This window comes from Psittacula echo (assembly GCF_963264785.1).
Source record: "Psittacula echo genome assembly, chromosome: 3".
In the NCBI taxonomy this organism is placed as follows: Eukaryota; Metazoa; Chordata; class Aves; order Psittaciformes; family Psittacidae; genus Psittacula; species Psittacula echo.
This window is the reverse complement of record NC_137736.1, coordinates 6,901,900-6,925,744: the sequence shown is the minus strand read 5'-3', so window position 1 is coordinate 6,925,744 and position 23,845 is coordinate 6,901,900. Positions and strand designations below refer to the sequence as shown.

Here is a 23,845-nt window from a genome sequence, read left to right as displayed (position 1 = left end):
ACTTTGGACTAAAAAGAGTGATGTGGAGCTGTTGGAGCAAGTTCAAAGGAGGCCACAGAGATGCTGCAAGGGTTGGAGCAGCTCTGCTCTGGAGCCAGGCTGAGAGAGCTGAGCTGGTTCAGCCTGGAGAAGGCTCCTTAACAGGAGACCTTAGTGACTTAGTCACCCTCAGTGACTAAAGGGGCTGCAGGAAACCTGGAGAGGGGCTTTGGACAAGGGCCTGTAGGGACAGGACAAGGGAGAATGGCTTTAAACTGACAGAGGGGAGATTGAGATGAGCTCTCAGGCAGAAATTCTTCCCTGTGAGGGTGCTGAGGCGCTGGCACAGAGTGCTCAGGAAAGCTGTGGCTGCCCCATCCCTGGCAGTGTTCAAGGCCAGGTTGGACACAGGGGCTTGGAGCAAGCTGGTCTAGTGGAAGGTGTCCCTGCCTGTGGCCGGGGGTTGGAATTGAAGGAGCTTTGAGGTCCCTTTTACCCCAAATCATTCTATGATTCTATGAAAAACACAGTGCTGTTTCACACAGAAGGGTTTCTTTCCATCCTTCCGGATTTGTTCAGCCCAGGAAGGATGCTCTGGTGTGGATGCTGGGCAGACAGAAAGGGGTCAGTTCCCTTGGCTTGGGAAACCCTGTGCAATGCAAACTGAGAGATGGGAGATGGGCTTAGAGAGTCAGCCGGTAGATGGGCTGTCGTGTGCCTGGCCCTTTGCTGCTCTCGACCGTCCTGCACCAGCAGGGCACTCCCGTGGTGTTTCAGGGCCCTGCAGCACATACACCTCCGCTGCACTCAGGGAGCTGATGTGGCGCAGCTATTTTTGGTAGCCCAAAGTACTGTTTGACACTGACCCCTAAAGGCATGGAGAGGAGACGAGCCTCTCTGAGGTCTGCCACAGGGAACGGCAGAAGAAAACGAGTGAACGAGAAAAGCTACACGGAACATGCAGGCAAAGTCTTGGAGCCACGCTCGGGATTATACACATCACCGGCAGGACAGTGCCTGCCCCCCGCAGCTGCACTCCTGCCAGTGTCATTTTCCAGCCCTCCATGCGATTACTTGAGGATTATTCTTTTCTTGGCAAGGAAGATTTGATGTGGCCCAGCAATAATGCAGCAGCTTCTGCTCCTGCTCTCAGGGCAGGGGTGATGCCACCTTCTCCCAAACACTGCCTCTTCCACCTGCCCCAGCCTCCTGCATCCCTGAGCAGTGACCGGTGGCTCTGCAGCCTGCAGGGGTGCACAGCCAGGGAAGGCAGCATCTCTCCATCTAGCCCAGTAGGAAGCTGCCTGCATCCGTGCACTTGGAGCCAGCCAGCCCGTGCAGGGCTGGGTGAAGTGCTGCGCAGCACCAGCATGGGCACGGAGCAGCTGCTGGCACAGATGCTTGCTGCCGAGTTGCTTTTCCTTTCTTCCCAGGCCCAGGAGCAGGAGTGAAGGGAACTGGGGGATGTGGATAGGGAGGTCAGCTCTGCAGGGTACCTGCTCTCTAGCCTGCGGATGGATTTCTCACAGCAAAATCCCCTGGCTGCGGAGCAGCCAGCTGGTTACTGGGTACGCAACCCACTGAAGAACCACACACCCTTGCCTCCCAGCTCTCCACCAGCTTTAAGTCCAGCGTTTTCCAGGTGACGCTCAGCAAAGGAGCCTGTGTGTTGTGTTAACCCTCTCCTTGCTGCTCTAATGGCAGAGCCTGCATGGTCTTGCTGGCTGTCCCTCAATAAAATCACCATGCTCTCCTTCCTCCTCCTCCTCTTTCCTCTTTTCATCAAGGCAAATGCTCCAGCCACCTTTACTTTGTTGGATGCAGTGCAGAGGTCTCAGTTAAGCCTGGAACTACTGCAGTCCCATCAGATATTGCTGCATTTCCGCTTAAAAAAGGGGAGGAAAAAAAAAAGATAAAGAAATGCTCCAGTACAATACATTTGCCAAGGCTGCTTAGGTGACCTGCTGCTTTGCATATCAATATGCTCCTCGCAGAGCCCACTGGAGAGCAGAGTCCTGCCGATGTACATTTGTTTGTAAGAAGGAGAGAAATATGCTCCCTGAACCAATGGAAACGGAATGGTTTCAGGTCCAGGCTGAGCAGGGCTTCCAGGCAGCCCGCCTGCCCTTGGAAATGGGCTGGGAAGTGCCTGAGGAAAGCACAGGGTTTCTCAGGAGGTTTCAGGTTTGCTCTGCACAAGGTGGTTTCTAGGGGGGCTGCAAATTGCATGAGGCTGAAAGTCCCTGGTGGGGAGTAATCCAGGTGCTATCATAACATAATGAACCCAGTATAGGGGCTCTGTCACCCCATCTCCCCTCCCGGGCTGGCACTCTGCATCTGCAGCTGATTCAGGCTTTCTCAGTGCTGGAGCTGCTGAGGTGCAGCAGCATCACAGTGCCGCAGCCACTCCATCACACAGAGCGTGTGTGTCAGCGAGGGCTGGCATGCCAGGGCTCTGCCATCCCAGTGCCGCTGTGTGAAGACAGACCCATAGCCCGGCTGCTCTTGCAGTGAGGAGCAGTTATTTACATGGAGCTGAACCACTGATTGCTGCCAAAACACCTCTGCGTGCACGCAGAGTTCAGCAGAGTTGCTTCATGCCTTTCTATAGTGTCTGAGGAGACTGTGTTTACGTTTCTGTCAGGGCAAAGCTAAGGTCTCTGCTGTATCTGCTTCCCTGTGTATCTCTGGTGTATTATGGGGCTTTTCTCAGTGCTTGCAGAGCTCGGAGCCGCATCCTCCACGGTCCTGTGGCTTTTAGCCATGCTCAGACCACAGCGGCTGTAGCAGGGCAGGCATGGGAGGGCATGCAGGTCTGTTCCATCCATGGGTCTCTCAGAATACATCACCTAGAAAACCAGATTAGCACCTGGTAACGGATTAATTCTTGCTTAGTACCATGATGAACAGTTCACACCCAACTGGGCAATACTTGTTTAGGGCAAATCAGTGACACAGTTAAAGTCTCAGCTGAGTTTTCCTTCCTTCCGCATCCCAACTGTGTCCTGACTTCTTTATTAATGGTCATGGGGATGTATTGCAAGAACCCAACAACCAAACAGGTCTCCGTTTCAATCCCTGAGCATCTGAGGACTCAGTGCATGAATTTGCAAGTCAGTCTGCAGATTTGGGAACATCCATGATTCAAGCAAAGTCAGATTTAGCTTGGATGCTGCTAGCACGCCTCCATAGTGTTGGTGTTGGTGTTGCAGTTCTTCCTATACCTCACCCTGTTGTTCTTGAGTCTGACTGTAATGTGATATTTGGCTTGTTTCTCAAGTGCCTTCATGGTGCAGAGTGTGGTCAAAATAGACATGCAGATTTAGCAGGAGATCAAATCCTGGCTGTGCTTCTCACTCCACCACGTGGTAAGCTCATGAAGCAAACCCACGAGCTATGAAATTGGTCTGGAGCACTACGCAAGTAGATCACTTGAGAAAGTCTTAATGCTCACAAAGAGCCTGGAAAATGCCTGGGGAAGCAATGGATGGTTGTTTGGAGAGGGATTGCTTGTGTTCTCAAAGCGCTGATGAGCTGTGTGCTTTATTTTACAGTACATGTCAGGATTTGGAAATGAGCATGTTTCTGAGGATCCACGCTGTCCAGGAGCTCTACCGGAGGGACAGGTACTGAGGGGTTTTAAAGTGCTTTATTAGAATGATATGGAATTGAGTGAAAATCTGTTCCCTGGGCATCTTTGCATCTTAACATGTTTCCTTTCTCTCTGCTACCCCAAAGTCTCCAGGAACCTTCTTCATTATGGCATAATAAGGTGATGGCAAAGATCAGAATTGAAGATTCCCATTCGTACGTTCTATTTCTCAGTTACTCGTGAGCTTCCAAGTCTCACCTTGAGGTCAAGACTTGCCTCAATTGCCTCAACAGCAGGTTTCTTTCCAAAAGGAGCCTGCAACACAAGTGGCTCAGCCACACTGAGAAGGAAGCCATTGGCTCTGGAAAAGACCAATGTTCCAGAGGAACCAAAGGAGCTAAAGGTTGAAAGCTGGCAGAGAGACATGCTCCTGCAGCCGTAGGAACTGGGTTCAATGGAACTGGCTTATGAGCCTTTGGCAGGAGAGCAGCTTCTTTGTAGGGAGGGGACATCAATGCCTATAGCAATAGACGTTCATTCTTAAAAGAAACTTCTGAACATGATGAAAATAACTTCCATGGGGTTGTTCTCTTTTAAAGAGAGGAATCACAACCAATGTGATGCCACCCAATCCACAGAGGCAAGAACGAAACCCTGAAGAGTGAAAGCTCTCTCATCTATCTCCTTTGTGCTGGTCTCCTTTACACCAGCACACATTGTGAGGCTGATTGTGCCCTGCCTTGGATCTCCTGCAATCCCCTGGACTTGAATGGCAGCATTTTATGCTCAGTCAGTGACATCCCTTGGTGCTCCTCCTCATCTTCTGTGCAGAGATACCAGTGGAATTAAGGTCAAACGGGGAGCTGCACCCTCATGAATTACCAGGATCCCCCCAGTTCTGATGTTTTACACGCTATGTGCCAGTGGGGTTAGTGACACACAACACACGGACACATTAAATGTGTATGTATGTCCTCTAGGTCTGCATTGCAGCCTGCAGCGTGCCCACAAGAAAGGCAAACCACTGTGCTGGATCAGACGGATGGCTCAGCAGTGCAGTGGCTTGTTTCTGAGACTGGTTGTAGCAGATGGGGGGAGAAAAAAGTGAGAAAGAAGCACCTCAAATGTGGGAGATCAATAGCAGTGGCTGCTGCTCGGAACAGGCTGTGGTGGATGTGATGGCCCAGAGCAGCAGGAGGAGGTGCTCTGGCCTCTGTGCCAGAAGAGTGAATAGAACAACCTGGAAAGGAGTTACAACAAAAAGCATCTCCAGTCCCAGGGGTGGATCCTTTCTCCTCTGCAGTGTTTGTAGGACTGGCATCTGCAGTAGTGCTGCCTAAGATCAAATATACAAGGGCTATTGATCTCCCTGCTTCACTGTATACCCATGCCAGCAAGATGGACTTTGAGGGCTGCAAGCGACATGGGTTATGAGAACCTTACCTCTTCCTTCTGCCCACCGGTCAGGGCAGTGTGGATGGCTGGCATTCCCTAAGAATAGCTGATCCCCACAGCCGCAGCAGGATGACAGACCTTGCAGGGGGAACTTGGGATAGCGAGTGGTGTATGACTGTCCCACCGGGGTACTTCCTGCAGTTCTTGGATGCCTTTGCTTCTTGCTGATCTCAAACAAATAGATGCTGGCCTACTTAGATCAAAATACTTGGTTTCTGTTCTCTGTAAAGGAGGAATCTGTCCTTCAGTTACAAACACACAAGGGCTGCTAAACTTGTGCTGGTCGTACCCACGGCTCTGCAAAGGGGAAAGTGCCCACTTTGTGCTCCAGTGCAGAAGCCCTGTGGGAAAGCAAAGGCTCCCATGAAGGTCACTCCTGCTGTTTGGCAGCAAATGGCACTGCCAGGAGGAAGCAGCACACCACCAAAATGCCTTCTATGGGCACCCATTTCCCTGGGAAGAGGGTAGGAGGAGAGGGAGGTGTTTAGTGCACAGGAGAGGAGAAACAAAGGTGCAGCTGCTGTACGTCTTTATCAGCCCTTTGGAAAGCCAGCCAGACATTGATGCTCTGGGTCAACCCCTCTGAACACTTTCAGTCTCAGAAACATTTGTGCATAACAACAGTCTGCTTTGGAGTCTGTAAGTGTCGGGAATAATCCCCTTTTCCCTGGTGTTCCCGTTGCCAGCCCTACTGAGCACCACCCCTTGCAGCTTGCTCTAGCAGCAGATGTGTTGCCTCAATGCCTGTGCTGACTCCTTAGGGCCTTTGTGTATCCTCTTGCTTGTGGGAATTGGATGTGGGGTCTATCTGGGACCCGTGGAGCACACAGCCTCATGGGAGCAGGAAGACACAACTACCAGGGCTGATGCATAGATTCAGAAGCACAGTTCATCGCATGGGATCAGGGCACTGGGCGCCTGCCAGGGTGCTCTTCCAGGGACTTCAGAGCTAAATGCCTTGCTGCTCCTTCTCACTCCTTGTTTTCCCTTCTGCTTCCATTCAGAATAACCCGCAGGTCTGCCCATACGGCCTGTACGCGGAGCAGCTCTCGGGCTCTGCCTTCACCTGCCCCCGGCCCACCAACAAGAGAAGGTACCGTGACCCCCGGCCGCGGGTGGGTGATGTGGGGTGCTGGGGTGAGCACTGGGGAGCCATGGGGAGGCTGCAGCTCTGCCACCAGCGAGCTCAGATGGTGAAGAGCCTCCTCTGTGCATGGGGAGAGGGGCAAGGGCAGAAACCCACCGGAGAGGGAGAGGAGCAGCTATGGGAGGGTGATGGGTTACAACAATGCTGAGCAAGGGGGGATTGGGATGGGAAACAAAATGATTTTCTGAGTGAGGCGAGGAAGGGGAGGGGATGTTCACAGGGACCAGAGGGTCCTGAGCGGGGTGTGAGTGCTGTGCAAAAAACCTCAGGGTCTCAGCGCTGATGCTGCTGGGAATATATCACCTCTGTGGCTGGCACTGGTACACACCTAATGGAGAGTGTCAAAACCAAGCCTCTGAGCAGGACTTGTTCCTCCTCCTAAAGGATGCTCCTACGCAGTAGGGCTGGTGAGGCACTAGCTCAGGCTATACCTGTTTTTGATCTGGCCTCAGACCAGTGCCAGGCACCCAGCATACTGCTTACCACCCCATGCTCCCAGCGATTCTAGTGCTGGCTTGTTCCAGCCGGCAGCAAACATCCCAGAGTTCTATCCTGATCACCATGCTCTGTATCCTGGTCATCACGCTCTGGCCATGACCAGATTGCAGAGGAGGGGTTTCTCATTTTGCTTCTCCTGCAGCAGCTTTTCCCTCTCTTCCGTTGTTGGTTCAAATGAAAGGCAAATGCATCATCTGAGCTGCCAGCAGAGCTCTGCTCTCCAGGCTGGTGCCAGCTTGTGGTGTGCGTGGGAAAGGGATGAATCATTGTTTGCTGCACGAAGATGTCCTTGATGGAAATTTTCCAGCTCTCATGGGAGAGCTCCCTCCTCCCTTCTCCCACCTACCCAAACTGCAGCCACCTCTGGTAACACATCAAAGGCACTGGCAGCCCTGCCTAGCTCAAGCTTGCCTGATTACCTTACCTCTGCTGTCCTGCCTAACTAAAAGCTCATCTTCAGGCTTGGCTGCACCTGTGTGTGGCGTGCAGAGGCTGCAGCCATGGATACAGGAGGCAGCAAGGGGGGAAAGTGATGGTCCAGGTGGTGGTGGAGACATGGGGGACCTCCTACAGCAGTAGGAAGCATCATCCCACATAAGACTGATCTTCACTGTGTGGGCTTGCTGGTGGTCTTAAGGGCATGGCCAGCCAGGCATAGGATGCTACTTTCAGTAACCCATCCAAATTCAGACACTGGCTGTGAACTTCTATCTCCTGAAAGCTCCTCTGCACTTCCAGTTAGATAGTGTGCTCATCCCTGTCTTGTCTGAGCTGCTTTGTAGCTGTGTTTAAATAGGCTTTTTTAACACCTCAGAGATTGCTGTATTTCAGCCACGGATAAAGCTGTATCTTTCATATATATATATACACACATATGTATATGTTTCTGAATGTAAACATATGTAATTATATGTAAACACACATACAGACATTTACGTACATATAACAGCATATACCTTGTACTTAGAGCCTATAATAAAAAGCCATCCCTCTGGAAGCCTCTGGCTGTGAGCTGGTATTTGATATTTAATACACCTTTTGGTTCAGTTGCTACCAATGTGAATGTTATCCATGCCTTTAGGAGCTCAATCAGCCAACAGCCACCCAGAGGGTCTAACCTCTTCCCCAGGCTAATCCAGGTCTTTTTCTTCTTTGTAGCTGGCTGTATCGGATCCTACCTTCAGTCTGCCACAAACCCTTCGAGCCTCTGGAGGAGGGACACTTGACACACAACTGGGATGAAGTTGAGCCTGACCCCAACCAGGTAATGGTGCTGGAAAGACCCCTGGTCCTGCCAGGGACAGTTAAATATTAAGCTAACAAGGGGTACAAAGGCACTGGGCTGCAAGAGGTCTGAGGAGAAACATAGGGAGCTGGAGGTCCGGCCAACACAGGACCTTGGACCTGACTGCCACCTGCCCCTCACCTATGGGTCATGCAAGGATGGATAGTCCTCCATGCAATGCTTGTTGCTTCCCAGCCTGATGGATGGTTGTGCTGCTCCCCAGCAGTGTCACAAGGTTTGACCTGTGCTATCTAGCATCTCCCCTGGGGGCTCCTGTTGGCCACCTCTCAGGCTGCTCTTTCCTTTTCAGTGTCCCCCATCAGAGGCTGATGGTGCTCCAGCCCAGCAGGCAGAGCAGCACCGTGTCTCTGCAATCCATCTCCTCCTTCCCTGCTCTTTTGGAGAGCCTGCTGGCTGCCAGCCCATTTCTCTCTGCAGCCCTCATGGGAAATCAGGATTCATTCTGGAAAGTCTCACAGAGACATGGCATTTGTCTTCCTCTATTACAGCCTTGCCATCATCTTTAATCATGATTTCTTCCCTGCCAGCCCCAGAACCGTTCGGCTTTGCTGATCTGACTCTCCTCCTGCCATTCTCTCAACATCTCTCAGCCTCCTCTCGTGGTCACTGGGTTTTATCCCTCTCAGTTTTGCCCTTTGATGCATAATCATTTGCTATGTTCCAGCCTCCCAGCAGCCTTGCCATTTGTCTAAATACTTTCCTGGCTCTGCTGGAATACGTTTTCCAGCCACTAACCGAGGAGGGGAGACAGGCTTGTATTTACGTGCCTTTGGTGCTCCATCCCAGATGAAGCTCCAATGATTTCTATTACCACCTCATCCATCCCTGATGCCCTTTCACAGTCCTCATCTGCAATTACAGTTATGTATGGTTACAGTAATTCCAAGACACCTAACTCTCTTGTATGCTCAAGCCACACACATTTAGTACATCTTTTACCTAGGAGAACAGCAACAAAGCTGCTGCCCCCTCTCTCACTGCTTTCAATGGCAATCATCAAACCAGAGGGGTTGTTTCCTAGCAGTAAGTGGGAGCCAACTTCCTGCTTTCCTTCTCATCCTCTCTGAAGCAGAGCCAGAGACTGGGTTCCGTCTGCTGGACAAGATGGACTCTTTCCTGTGGTGCTTTGTGTTTCACCCAGCTCAATTGAGGAGCTTTCCTGATCATCATCCATCTAAAAGGATGGCCATATGGAGGTACCTTATGCAAAGCCCATTGAAGTCAATGGGGAAAAAAATATCCTCTAACGCTGCCTGAAGACAATGGCAGAATTATAAAAGGCACAGGGGACAAAAGAGACAAGGAGATGAAGGTGCTGAAAAAATATGGGGTGGCAACAGTGCAAGAAAAGGTGTAAGAGATGCAAGCTCTCCCGACTGGAACAGAGGTGACCGAGGGAAGCTGTGATTGAGAGGCAGGGAGGAAATGAATAGCCATACCAAATGCCAAGTTTACAAAATCAAATGCATCAACTGTGGCTCTTCTTGCCAGAGGATGCAGAGATTGGACAAACCTCGGGGACGTAAGAAACCCGTCATGTAATAGTAAGCACAGAGGTGCTCTCACCAGTCTCTTGGATCACACAGCGGGGAAAGAGCACCAAGAGCTTCCCCATTTTAAGCACCTGACACTGGCTGGGGCTGCCGGTCTTGAACTTCTTGCTCAGGGCACTTGCTCTTCTCTTCTTGCATTGATGGAACCCAAATGCAGCAGAAACATGCGAGATGATGGGCATGCAGGGTGAGGTAGTGGCTTTGCAGTTTACAAGCATTTTGAAGGATAGGGGCCAGACACATTTTCAGTTGCAACCAATGGGCTGGATGACAAAGTGGTTTCCTGCACTCCTTATCCCACAGGAATGACAACTGTGGAGGTGTCCACAGGGACCAAAGTGAAAATGAAGCTGTAATGCAGGAGCCGCAGTATACTTATAACTTTAATCTGTAGACTTACTGCATCTTCTGTATTCCTCAGTGAGAAAAGTTTCTTCTCTTTTGATAGTCTTTATACCTGACATCTATTTCTCTTCTTTTGCCCATTCTCTCTTCCTTTCTCTCCCCCCAGCCTTCAGGGTCTTCTCTCTTTGTCCCTCCACATCCTTTCTGTCAGTATTGCTCAATGGATTCTGTCAACTGGGTCCCAATTCACAACCCTGAAGGCTTCTCCAAACACTCTTTAGAGGAACAGTTCACATTGAGATACCACCGCTTGCCTTCAGAGCTGCCACAAAGTGAATGGGAGCCGGGGAAGGTCCCACTGCTGCGAATGGAGCAAGCTCTGGAGCACCTTCTGGCCATGCTTTGCATTGGCTCAGGTTCATGTCTGGAAGACTGCCTTGGAAACCAAGGGAAAACATGCTTTAAAGAAGCCCGAAAGCAAAGCCCATGTTCAGCACTATCTCACTGGCTCCTCTGTGAGCGTTTGGTGTCTCCATCCAGAATATGCAGCTTCTCCAGCTGCCTCTTTCCCTCTGCTCAGCACTCAGCAGTGTGATCCTGAGCAGGACCCAGCATGGAGCCAGCCAGGTCTCCTGGGAAGGAAAACTTGCCTTGCCGGGCGAGGAATGGGATGAGGGGAAGAAGAGACAGGGGATGGATGACCCAAGGCTGTGGTGACGGGATGCCCTTGGGAAGCAGATGGTTTCGGAAAGCAGAGTGGAGAGGACCAAGCAGTAAGGCCAGGCCTGGGATGCAGCTGATGCATTAGAGATGAGCCCCTGCTTCGCTCAGCTTTGCTGGCAGATGCACTCACTGGACAGCCTGGATTTTGATTTGGGTTTGGAAACCTTCGTGATGCTTGGGGGAATTCAGTATCCTTGGAATCCCTTTCAAATTTAGCTCAAACTTCACATAGTTCACATGTTTTGGGAGCGGCAAGCACAGACACAGGGTCCCATGGGCTTGGTTTTCTCACAGCAACAGCCCAAAGACATGTTAAGGACCATTAGTTTGGGTAAATTAAAGCAAGAAAATGTTCTCCTGGATGCCCAGAGTCACAGGTACTTCCATTGGGATCAAGAATCTTGATTCGGGGGGTGTATCTGGAACTGGCCACATCAACATCCTCCTAATTTGAGGTGTTTGGGTTGGTGTGCATTGAATTCACACCCCCAGTGATGGTCTTTCAGCTGCAGCATCTTGTTCCCAAGAGTTGCAAAGACCTTAATATGATACTGAGCTTAACATGATAAATCCTTTTGACTCCTCCAGCACCTTCTGCCTGAGGATCTTGACAGGCTTTGCAAGAAATAATTAGTGCTGCTCGCAGCTCCCACTCAGCAGGTAGAGATATTTCTGCTTTGGATGTGGGGAAAATGAGGTGGAGCAAACAGGAATGTTCTGCTCGGGTCATGGAGGGAGTGAATCACTCAGCACAGAGTGGAGCCCAGGACCGTAACAATTTGGCTGTGGAAAGCTGGCTCATCTGAATTTCTTTGCTCTCAATGGTGTTGGTAATAGAGGAAGAGACAGGTTTAAAATAGGCTTTTCTTTTTAACCTTGGCACTACACAGGCCTGCCAATTATTTTACAAGATGATGATTAAAAAGGAAGAAAAGCTCCATAAGCCAAAAGAGACCTGTGAACCAAATGAAGCAAGGCAAAGAGGAAAGACAAAGCTACCTCAGCTCACAGAGGGCAGGGAAGCAGGGGGAGGATGGGGTTCTGCTTCCTTGTGAATTGCCACCATTTGCATTATAACCACTGGCATCGCTTTCTTGCTTTTTGTTTGCTTCGATCTAGCTCCGATGGAAACCTTTTGAGATCCCAAAAGCCCCTCAGAATAAGCTGGACTTTGTGAGCGTAAGTTCAGGGGACAGGGCGTGCGGGGATCCTCCAGCTCTGCTCCCTCAGGGGGGTTGTGGGGCACATGGGATGCTCAGCACTGGGCTAACAGCACTGGTTTTGATACCACTGGGCTTGCAGAGCATCCATGGCAGGGGAGAGGATCCCAGATTCCAACCAGCTGGCAATGGACTTGATTTTCTTCATTGCCTTTCCAGGAACTCTTAATTAAAAAAGCCCCAGCCCCAGCTCTCCCTAGTCCCTGAGCTGGGACACACCAGCTTCCATGGATTTCTAAGAAACACTTAATATAGAATCACAGAATCATGAATGGTTTGGGTTGGAAGGGACCTTAAGATCATTCAGTTCCAACCCTCTGCCATGGGCAGGGATGCCTCACACTAGGGCAGGTTGCTTCAAGCCCCGTCCAGCCTTGCCCTGAGCACTGCCAGGGATGGGGCAGCCACAGCTTCTCTGGGCACCCTGTGCCAGCGCCTCAGCACCCTCACAGTAAAGAACTTCTTCCTTAGATCTAACCTGAACTTCCCCTGTTTCAGTTTGAACCCATCACCTTTATCCTATCGCTACAGGCCGTGATGGAGAGTCCCTCTCCAACATCCTTGTAGCCCCCTTCAGACACTGGAAGCTGCTCTGAGGTCTCCATGCAGCTTCTGTTCTCCAGGCTGAACAGCCCCGGTTTGTCTCTGTATGTGATGTGCAAAACCAACATGTTTGGCAGAGGCCATACATGGAAAGGCTGGTAGTGGTACGGGAAGCAAGGAGAGGGAGAGAGTCACAGCAAGGGATGAGGGAAGGAAAGGGGGCTGCCCCTGCCCTGCTGCCTGTGCTCACTCTTTATGGTTGGGTTTGCCCATAGGGACTGCACACCCTGTGTGGTGCCGGCGAGCCCAGAGGACGCAATGGCATCGCCATCCATATCTTCGTCTGCAACACCTCCATGCTCAACAGGTCAGTGCCTGCTATGCTGGAGGGTGCTGTGCTGGAGTCCAGCTGCTCCCAGCATCGCTGTCTCTATGTCCCTGTGCTCCTGTGTGCACAGGGAAGGTGTTCATGGTGGTCACAGCAGGTTCTGCTCCATGGCCAAGCACTGGGGGAGTGGGTGAGGAGCCACCAAGAGAAGGAGGGAGGTGGGCATGGGAATGCATCCGGGTGCTCTCATCCCAGAGCTGCTCCTCAGAGGTCAATATGCCTTGGAGGCCTCTGGTGGGTATTGTTAACCCTGCAGCAGCTCATACAGGAAGTCAGCCAGGCACATTAAACCTCCTTCCTCTGCGCTGGCCAGTATATTGCATATCTCCCACCTGCAGATAGCATTTCTGATGCCAAAGGGAGACCTCTGCTATGTCAATCTTCCAGCTCAGAAATCCCCAACTGTGGCCATGGTGTGAGCAAGTGCCTGGGGCTTACAGCACCTTGACCTTCCTGTTCTTCCTTTTTAGATGCCTTTATAATTCGGATGGTGACTTCCTGATTGGTGAGTAACTGCTTTGGCTTTTCCTTTCCCCCACAAGGGTTTACATGGGTTGCCACTTGCCTGGCATTTTGTTCTTCCAGAGCCCTGGGCCCTACAGCCAATGTTCGGAGGAGGGGGTTGGCTTTACCCACACTGGGTGGTCTGGCAGCAGCTGGGCTGTTGGGCAGGTTGCACCACTCCTGCACAGCTCACAGAGCACATCTCTGTGCCAGACCCCAACTTTGGCTTTGAGCAGTGACACAGCTTCACTGGTGTGGTGCTCGGGGATCATTTCCCAGTGCTTCCCAGGCTGGTATGAGGCACACCACAGGTGGAGGCTCTCTGGAAAGCATCAACCTCAGGATTCCTGAACAGCTGATAGCTGGATGCCTTCATTGCTTCAGTCCAACAGTATTTGGCACGGCAGCTTAGCCGCCATGCTCTGCTAGCCTCAGGCAACCTGACTGCCACAGTGAGTGCTGAGCTTGGCACATGAGGTGTGTACCTGCTGAAAAACATTCTGAGCAGTATCACAGAAGTCTGATATTTGCTTGTATCTTTCTTGACCAAGGGACAGAAATGCCCTCAGGTCACCAGTAGAAACATTTCTCCCATCAAATAGCTATTAAATTGTTCTCACTCACCTCCCTCACTACTGTGAAGTAAAGGTGCCAGGGCAGGTTTTGTAAATCTGCTAGTTTTCCAGCTCAAAATGTGAGCTCTTCTGCACCAGGACAGTCACAGAAAAGAATGCAGATGTTAGAGAAGCATTGCTTCTACCCTCGGGAAGCAGGGAGGATTAGTTATTCCCAGGCATCTCACACTGCTACAGTCATGAGAAGGATGGATACATGCACTGTTTTGAATAAGGATCATGAGACAGACAGGTATGGCCCCAGATGTATCAAATCCCATTTATTTGGACTGTGGCACAAACCCTGTGTCAAGGGACCATGAAGTAATGGATGGTCCAACCTCACACAGGTATCTGCTGTTACATAGGGACCATGGGGCTGGTTTCAAAGCTCTCCCTCCAGTGCGGGCACCCCTGTTGCAAGGCTCTGCAAGGGAGAGGAAGCCCAGTCCTGCTGTGAAGCAGGGTCGGAAAGAGCCCGTTGCTCTTCCTTTCAGCCTGGATGCCCTGGAGGGGCAGGGAAGATGGCAATCACCATGTTGCTTTAGCTCCTCTGCCTGCGTTTTGTTTCCACAGTGCCTCAGCAAGGGAAACTGCTCATCACAACTGAGTTTGGGAAGATGCTAGTGGAGCCCAATGAAATCTGTGTCATCCAGGTAAGGGCTGACTGCACCTTGCCTATGGCTTGGAGCTCAATGCTGGGGCAAGCCAGTTCCTGCATTCAGCTGTTCATGGTTTGTCATCAAAGTCCTGGGAGGATCCTAGTTGACTTCCTTTATTTTCCAGCAAGGAATGCGTTTCAGTGTGGAGGTTTTTGGAGAGACCAGAGGCTACATCCTGGAGGTGTATGGAGCACACTTTGAGCTGCCTGACCTGGGACCCATCGGTAACAATGTCCAGTCACAGCTGCAGTGAATTTCATAGGGACAGGCATGAACTGCAAGCCCAGATCTGTTCTTTTATATCCTATGAAATGCATTGTCCCATGCACATGCTTCTTCACAAAGATGCTTTCCACCCATCAGAGCAAGCATCCCCTTCCAAAAAATGTGACTGCCCAGTTGTCTCAAGATTCCCATGTCACTGAAGGGACCGCTTCTCTCCCACTCCTTTTTCCACTTTCTCTCTTCCCTTCTAGTCTGCAAGTCCCCATCTGCTAGCTCGAAACCTGTTCCTACCAAAAGAAACTCAAAGGCCATCATCACTGATGCCTCTCACTTACAGATGTGGCATGAACTGGAGTGATAGCAGAGAATTTACCTGGTAAAAGGAAAGACAGATTTCAAAGGCAACAGATATTCTTAAAGCCCAATTTTAGATGCAATCACATGGGTTTTTTCCCCCATCCCTGTTAACGGAGGCACCTTCGAGCTCAAGAGCCTAGAGCACATTAGTGTCAGAAGCTGTTCCCCTTGGAGAACTAGAAATCAATGACATGAGCTGCACGGCACTCGGATCAGCAACACGTTCACATCTCCATGTTGTGCTGCCAGGGCGGATCTGTGCTTACTGAGCACAGGTCTAGCTCTCATAAATCACAGCTCCTCTGTGCCAGCTGCCTCCTGCTCTGTGCAGTGTCACAAATCGCAGAGGCGCAGCCTCTTGCTGCAGTGAAGATACCACGAGGGTGCTTGGCATCAATGCCCCACCATCCCTGCTGTGATTTCTGGAGCTGCTCAGCTCAGCTTATTTCACTTTCCTTATCAATTATCTCAGGGAAGGGAAGTGAAACTCCCCTTGTAAGAGGTAAAATAACTATAAAACAGGTACCACTAGTTCTCCACTTTCAGAGCAGTGTTTTGGGATTGTTTGGTTTTCATTTTCGGTTGGGTTGTTTCTTTTCCCCAGCAGACTAGGCTTGTTTTACAGCAATCAGTGAGATCTATAAGACTGGCCATGCTTGAAGTAAACCACCTAGGTATTGTCAGTCAGTAACAAGCTTGGCATGGCCCATCTGCATTCAGCGCGCCTTTGCAAACGTCTCATGGCCATAGTGAAACTGAAGCCGGTCATTCTTGCAGTGGGGAACTGGCCTGATTTGCAGCTGTTTGTTGGGATTTCTCCCAGCTCTCCCATATGACATGCTGGGCACATCTCTTTCCACAAGGAGCCTACAATGATTTTTTAGCAGCTTTTCTTTCCGCTAGGTAAGATTACCTGCCTTTACCCACTTCCTACGCTCTGTGCCTGCTTCACTTGATTATTGATACCGCTGCCCCAGCCTGTTTGTAACAAGCTTTCCCATTAGCTAGTTTTCCAGACACTATTGGACTTTGGGGATTTGGGGGTTTGGTATTTTTTTTTTTTTTTTTGATTTCCAGAAGGCAGGAATCTATTCTAAAGTTTACTTCTTGGAGAAAAGAAAATGAATAGAACTTGCCTGTAAACCTTTTCAGGAGGTGGTAATTATAAGAGCTCCTCTTCTCACCACCTACCCACCTTCCCCTCAGAGACCAAGATCCTTTGTATTTCAGTCTTACTTTATTCTAACTTCACTTTTCACTTGGAAACTGACAGCTGGAGAAAAGCACTGGCTGTTAAACCCTAGCAGCAGGTAGTAATGTCTGCATTTTTATCCAAGAAATTCAAAACCACTTTGTAACAATAATACTAATGAGATGAAGAAGAACACTTTAGCACCCGTATGGTGCTTTGCACTTTGAAAACACTCTCCTTACACTAACCAACCCCTCAGTGTGCCCAGAGTCTGTAGGTATATCACTAGCCCTTATATTATTACCCTTCCTGCAAGTATTCAGAAATGTATTTGCCCCCCTTATGACCTGACATAAATTCTGCGTGGCTAAAGGTCCAACAGAAGGATGTCCAGGAGCAGAGAGCAATTCACCTTCCATTTTTTGTAATAGAAACATAGAATGGTTTGGGTTGGAAGGGACGTTAAAGCTCATCCAGTTCCAACCCCCCGCCACAGGCAGGGACACCTTCCACTAGAGCAGGTTGCTCCAAGCCCTGTGTCCAACCTGGCCTTGAGCACTGCCAGGGATGGGGCAGCCACAGCTTCTCTGGGCTCCCTGTGCCAGCGCCTCAGCACCCTCACAGGGAAGAATTGCTTAATTTTTGCTTAACTCCTAGTTGTTACATGCCTTTAATTGAGGATGACATACTAATCTTGTTCAGAAAGCAACTGTCTTCGTCACATAAGGCAAGCATGGACTTAAACACTGGCATGTATTAGTTACCTCCTGATAGGAGCAGAAAAAGTACATGACTATTTCAGGTTTCCTTGTGGGCCAAGCAGCAGTAGGGTCATTCATGATGCAGAAAGGCACCCACAAAGCCAGGCAGTTGCGCCAGCCTCTCACTTTGCTAACAGTTTGCCCAAAGAGCGTTGGCATCTCTCTGTCTTTCACAGGAGCCAATGGCTTGGCCAACCCTCGTGACTTCTTGGTGCCCGTCGCATGGTACGAGGACCGCCAAGTGCCGGGGGGCTACACGGTGATCAGCAAGTACCAGGGCAAGCTGTTTGCAGCCCAGCAGGTGAGGATGCTCATGGAGAACAGGTAACACCGAAGTGCAGCGCCTGCCAGTGCGTGGCCTGGGGTATGCAACGTGGTACCGTGCATGTAGTCTCTGGAGGTCCTGCTAGGTTAAGTGGAGCAGGATTTCACCTGAGGGACCTTGGTTTGCTGGGTCAAACATCTTCCCAGCTGAGGCGCCTCAGTCTGGGAAAAAAAGCGTTTGTGAAGACTTGGTTGCCCAAAGCCTCAGTGATGGGTTTTGCCTCACTGTTTCCATACTGTTTACAGTGACAAGGTAGGAGAGAGAAGCTGGGATTTCCTTACCAGAGAGCCAGTGTTGCAGCTGGCCTTGTTCAAGCACTGCCTGTGCACAAAAAAGCCATTAGAGAGCAAGCCCCAGAGGGAGGGCTGAGGTTCATCAAGTGGAAATTGTGAGGAAAACCACATCCCTGCATAGCTGGGCTGTGCCTAAAGGGCTTCATACTCCAGGCTGATCGTGTACGTCTCCCCAGCACTAATTAGGCAAAGAGCAGTGCCCTGCAAGTTGGAAGGCTGTGTATGGTAACCCTTTGTCTTTTTGCTTTGGTAGGATTTCTCCCCCTTCAATGTTGTAGCCTGGCACGGGAACTACACACCATACAAATATCATCTGGAAAAATTCATGGTCATTAACTCTGTTGCTTTTGACCATGCGGTAAGTTCTGGAGCTGGGCAAGGCAAAGCGATGCCTTGTGGATACCATACCAGGCAAACCCCTTCTGAGCACCAAGGGTTCAGTGCTTGTTAAAGTGCTCTAACAAACCCAGGGAAATCTCTTCCACTGCTTTCCCTGGGCCCAAACCGAGCTCTTGTAGAGAAAGACAACCTCTTTTGTGGTACAAAGATGTAACTGGAGGCTGGTCAGCTTCTTAAGCAGCTTTATGCATCTTAGCGTAGAATTCCTGTGCCCGGGAGCAGGGCTGAATACTGAAGCCAACACACACTGTGCAATCAGCAAAAAGACTTTTGCTTCGAGTTCTTGCCTTGATTTATTTCTGGCAATGGCACAGACTTCTTGCCCTGGTTCCTCTGAGCCCAGCACTGAAATGCATTGGAGGAGCTGGCAGCTTTCACTGCAATCATTTCTAGGTCTTACGGAAAATAACTAAAGCCAAAACTAATGTGAGCAGCTCTTCTAAAAAGGAAACCAGCCCAGTGGGAGAGGTGCCTGCAGCGATGCCATCTCTTGGCACTGCTTCTGTCAGTGGGTGTGCAAGGAGACTGAAGCACTTCTACCGAGAAAACCAACGGAAAGCATTGCATAAACTCCAGGAGAACCTGGCAGGAGAAGGATGGTTTGGGGATCAAAGCCCAGAACATCACTTTACTGGACTAGAGACTTCAGAAATCTGTGAAGCAAGCCCCAGTTTCTCATCAAATTTCTTCTCCCTGCTTGTAAATTAACGGAGCTTGTGACTAAATGTCTCTAGTAGGATGTTCCTGTCCTCTGGAACCAGCTAAGGAAGAGGTGCAATTTCATGGTAGGAGGAGTACTAAAGACTGCTCCTGAAGTTACAGTACCCATCTTGCAGGGCTGTCTCTCCCCTTACATCTGTGTCGCTGGCTCCAAAGGCATTGTGGCCAGGGTGGGGAAGGCTCTCCAAAGCTGCTCAAAGGAAGAACCATCCAGTCCCATCCCCTATGTTCAGAAGGGGATCAGAATGCTGGGTGCTATCACAAATCTCACCCACACCACCAGCTGTAGGTTGTAAGAAGTGTTTAGGCAAGGGAGAAGCTGTATGAGGCAGGCTGTACTGGCTGGATGACCTGAGCAGAGAGCTCAGAGCCCTGCTCTGTTTCATGTCTTTTGCTTTGCCTTTTTCAGGATCCTTCTATCTTCACTGTCCTGACAGCCAAGTCAACCCGTCTTGGAGTGGCACTCGCTGACTTTGTCATATTCCCCCCGCGATGGGGGGTAGCTAACAACACCTTCCGTCCACCATACTACCACCGTACGTCTGCTCTTTGTTGGTTGTGCTTGACTACAGGACTGCAGAGACAGAAACAAGCCTTCATTGATTTGAGAGCATGCACAGGGAACCAGCAGTCTGACTCGTTGCCCTTGGCACCGTTAGAGTCAGCTTCTAGGAGTCAGCCACTCCTCCCTGGAAAATGAACAAACCCAAAGATGTTCCTATTTAGAGCATCTCAGGAAAACTCAGAGGTGATAGGCTGGTTGTGTCTGCATAGATAGATGCATGTGTACTCAAGGGGCTCCCATGGAGACTGGGTGCATATTGAACTTGGCATTGCACAAATTCATCAGCAACTGTCCTGTCATCCAGCCATGAATTACTTAATCTCATTAGAGTACAGAGATAAAGAACAGGAGAAAGGGGAATATGCTATCACAAGTGGTGAGAAGCACAGAGGGATTTAGAGCTGCCCAAGCCCACATATAGGGTGAGACCAGAGTTACAGCGAAGGAGTGAATTGGCTCTCCTGAACCCTTCTTCACCACCTGCACAGTGATGAAGGTACCTCTGGCATTTAAGAAGCCAGAGGTCAGGAACTGAGCTCCTTCTCAGGCAGAAAGGTGGTTGATGTTTTGGGGATTTGGTTGCCATCACCAAAGCTGTTTCTTTTTGGTGGCAGTTTTTGGTTCCATTTTGGCAGAGCATGGCCACATGTTGCATTGAATGGATAGTAGAAATCCAGTTCTGCACAGGGAACTGCCCTTCAGGGTTGGGATGAGGCACCCTGCTCTGTGAGACTGAGGGGGAAAGCTCACCCATCCTGCATCCCTTCTCTCAACAGCTAAAAGGCCCCATCTCAGAAGCTGTCAAGGTCACACTATGGTCACTTTGAAGTGCTGAAGGGCTTTCTGCACACTCACTAAGCACAGTTTAATAGCCAGCTTCTCCTGCTACTTAGATATATTTCCAAGCATCTTGGAGGCTGGCAGAATTAGTGTCACTTGCAAGCATAGCAGGCAGCTGTGCAGCCATCTGAGTAAATCTCACAGGCAGAGTCCTGCCTCATCATTCTGCTTTCATTCGCAGTAATGAGTGTGACATAGAAACATGTCTTCCAACATGCTGGGTTAGTGCCAGGTCACTTTTATTAGACCCTCGGAGGTGAGACATGCTGCCTGTTAATCAGGATGAAGTTGCTGCTTATCAGCAGAGCTTTGCTAACCTTCCATGGATGCATTGTGAGCCATAACAACCATGAAGTTGTTCAGCCTTGCTTTGTCTTTGGTAAAAGACAGATGAATTAACTCTCATCTCTTCTCCATGTTGTGACCTAAGAGTACCCGTGCAGAAAGCTACCGCAGCTGCTCATTTGACCACAGTACCTCAACCATAGGCTTGAGCACTAAATTAATGACGAGCAGGTTGGTTGTCTACTCTATCCCAGCCATGCAGCAGCAAAGCTTGAGTGGGTAAGGCAGACATCAGTCTGCCAACAGTCAACAGTCAGACAACAGTCAATTATCAAGACATTGAACGTTTGTTCTCTCTAAAATTAGTGCTGTGATGAAAATCTTGTACCATTATGAGAGGCCGAACAGGACAAAGCAACTCATTTTCTGTCTTGTATTACCTTTGCCTCAAGTATAAATATGGCAGTGGTGGGCCAAAAATATTCCCCCCTGACACTGCAACAATTTCACATTCAAAGACGGCTGTGCACCTCATAAATACTGACTTCTCTTGGTCACCTTTCTACCTCCTTGGAAGCTGTGAAGTACTCCTAGGGTCTTAAGATCACACGTTGAAAACTGTCTGATGCAGTTTTTATCCTGTGGGCATGTATTGCATCTGTGTCTGCGAGAGTACTTGCACAATTCTCTCAAGGTCGGACCTAATATCTAATGGCCACTGAGGGATTCTAGTGTCACAACATCCTGCTTGTAGTAGACAATGTGATTTCACCGATAGGGAATGGAGCACACCAAAGTTGTTGCGGGTCATGTAGGAATAAACAAGAAACTGGACTCAGCTCATCTTTGAAATCCCAGCCTAGTTTCCTACCCACCTGCCCATGCTTTCTAAGTGATGTTATGAGTCCTGTCACAGAAGCATTGGCAATCCAGGTCTTGGGGCCTGTACAGCAGCCTGAATGCCAAGCATTAATGAAAAGCCTGTAACAAGCCAGTCTTAATGAGACACTGACAACTTGGGATGAAAATTAATGGATGTTTGCATACATATGTAGGCCAATTCTGCTTTAAGCTAAATTAGTTTTGTTGTTAAACATTTCAGACCTGGATTGTACTTAAAGCAAACTAGTGGTTAAAAAGGGCTATGGATAACATAGCTACAGGAGCATGTCCCGGTTTTGCAAAAACTGACCACTAAGCACAATGTTGCCATATTGTTTAGTCACATCAGGTCTATTAAAGGTGAAAGGCAGTTGGGATGGCAGTTGTTACAGTATTTCACATACAGGGAACATAACTCAGTAAGTACTCAATTATTAGATATAGCCATCGTCACCTAAGTTAGTGGTTTCGGAGGGTCTACTTAAAGTATTCTTCCTCAGGGAAGGGCAGCATTTGGCTCCTTGTCTCTGGGCATACAGTGTCTCTTGAGAAACAGATAACATGAAACAAAAGCATAAGGTACTGAAGGGGCTGGCTGGACTAGAGGGGGTAAAAAGGTATAAAACAAAATGATTCCATGCTTATATCCTGGGACAGCAGACCAGGCTCTCGTGCCAGACTGTTGGCCCTGCAGTTTGTGTCTGTAACACAGGGATGATTGTACAGAACTTTATTTGCAGCACTTTAAGATCTCTAATCCAAGTCTCTAAGTATCAGGTTACACCGTACAGTCCATATGCAGGTGTAGTACTTACATAGCTTGAGGTGGTAGGGAAAGTACAGGAGTACCATCAAAGAACCTTCATTAGGGAGCTCTGTTTCTGAATCCGGATAATTAAGAGTGGAATAAAACCTGTACAGCTTTACAGGCATTGCCTGTAGGATCCCAGATGTCCTCTCCTGTGGTACCTTGCTTAGGAACCTTCACTCTACTCACTGCCCAGCTTAGCTTCTGGATTTCAAAGAGCTCACAGCCCAGCTGCGATGCCTCCCAGACACCTTGTGTTGCAACCTCTTCTCTCTGCCTCCTGCAGGGAACTGCATGAGTGAGTTCATGGGGCTCATCAAAGGCCACTACGAAGCAAAGGAGGAAGGTTTCCAGCCTGGAGGGGCCAGCTTGCACAGCATGATGACTCCTCACGGGCCAGATGCTGAGTGTTTTGAAAAGGCGAGCAAAGCCAAGCTGGAGCCTGAGAGGGTTGCAGAAGGCACCATGGTAAGGAGCCAGTGGAGGTTGTAAGATTCTGAGTACAGCATGGCAAGTACTTGGACAAAACCGCTGCAGTATTCAGCTCCTGGGAGCTCCCCTGGAGACATGGGGTGGCAGCAGCTTTGCTCATGTGCCCATGTACATTGTTGCCTGAGCAGGAAGCTGGGAATTCTCATTCTGCTTAAGTTTTGTCTTAGTCTATGGACAAAGAAGTGAAACCCCTGTCTTCCTTTCTTCACCCCCTAAAAACCTAATGATGATGATCAACAGACCTTGAACCAGGGCTTTTGGAACAACCTGGCTTTCCTGGGCATGAAGGGAGTCCAAAGTCACTCCTGGGATCTGGTTAATACCAGCATTGCAATGCCAGTTCCAAACAGCTTTCTCTCCCTGGGCTGAATCAAGCTGTTTGTGGTAGAGCAAAGCCACCCTGCCTGGATTTAAACTCCCGCTCCATTGGCCTAACCTACCTTCCCTCTTCCCACCAGGCCTTCATGTTTGAATCATCCCTCAGCCTTGCCATCACCAAGTGGGGCCTCCAGACCTCCAAACGCCTTGATAAAAACTACTACAAGTGCTGGGAACCTCTGAAAAGCCATTTTAACTCTAAGCGCAAGTAAAGAGAAGTATTTGTTGCTTGCAATGCATGAGTGAAGGCAGGGAAATCCAGCATACCTACGTGTGGAGGCACGGTTGACTTCGGCACAGAATGGCATTTCCAGCAGCCACTGAGCCACGAAAATGATGATACCTATTTAACTTGGGAAATGCAATAAAAAATGCACCATTATTCTTAACTTTCAAGTATCCCATTAAAGCTTTCCTGGTGACACGCTGAAGCTGAAGTACTTGCATGTCTCTCACCCCATGCAGTTGGTGTGAATGCTGTACCTTGTGTGGACACGAGGAGACGGCCAGCCCCGTCCACAGGGCCTCCTGAAAATATGATGTGTGTTCCACAGGGAGCAGCTAGGGATCTACAAAGCATCTTATGCTGTCTGTAGGGGAGAGCTTTACAAACAGAGCTGAAGGCACTACCATACCTAAGCCTCCTATTACAGCAGGCCACTTCAACCTGCTGATCTGTGAAGAGCTGCCAAGGGAAGACTTTGATTGTCAGAAAAGTAGACTGCAAATTAGAAAAGGTGGGAGAATCCAAAACACTTCACTGCTGAGGGAAAGTTTCCTTTCCAATCCCACGC

General features: G+C 49.6%; 1 protein-coding gene across 1 annotated transcript; it reads left to right on the top strand.

Moving 5' to 3' along the window:
- Nucleotides 1-855: 855 nt before the first annotated feature.
- Nucleotides 856-23,263, top strand: HGD (homogentisate 1,2-dioxygenase; the record flags this gene model as incomplete). The annotated part of the gene is made up of 14 exons (XM_080612684.1): nt 856-1,074; nt 3,534-3,605; nt 6,031-6,119; nt 7,830-7,935; nt 11,718-11,777; nt 12,637-12,728; nt 13,220-13,254; nt 14,444-14,523; nt 14,654-14,753; nt 17,241-17,365; nt 17,936-18,040; nt 19,211-19,337; nt 22,468-22,649; nt 23,132-23,263. 14 exons carry the CDS (start codon nt 856-858, stop codon nt 23,261-23,263), a joined length of 1,524 nt encoding a protein of 507 aa, XP_080468810.1.
- Nucleotides 23,264-23,845: the final 582 nt, after the last annotated feature.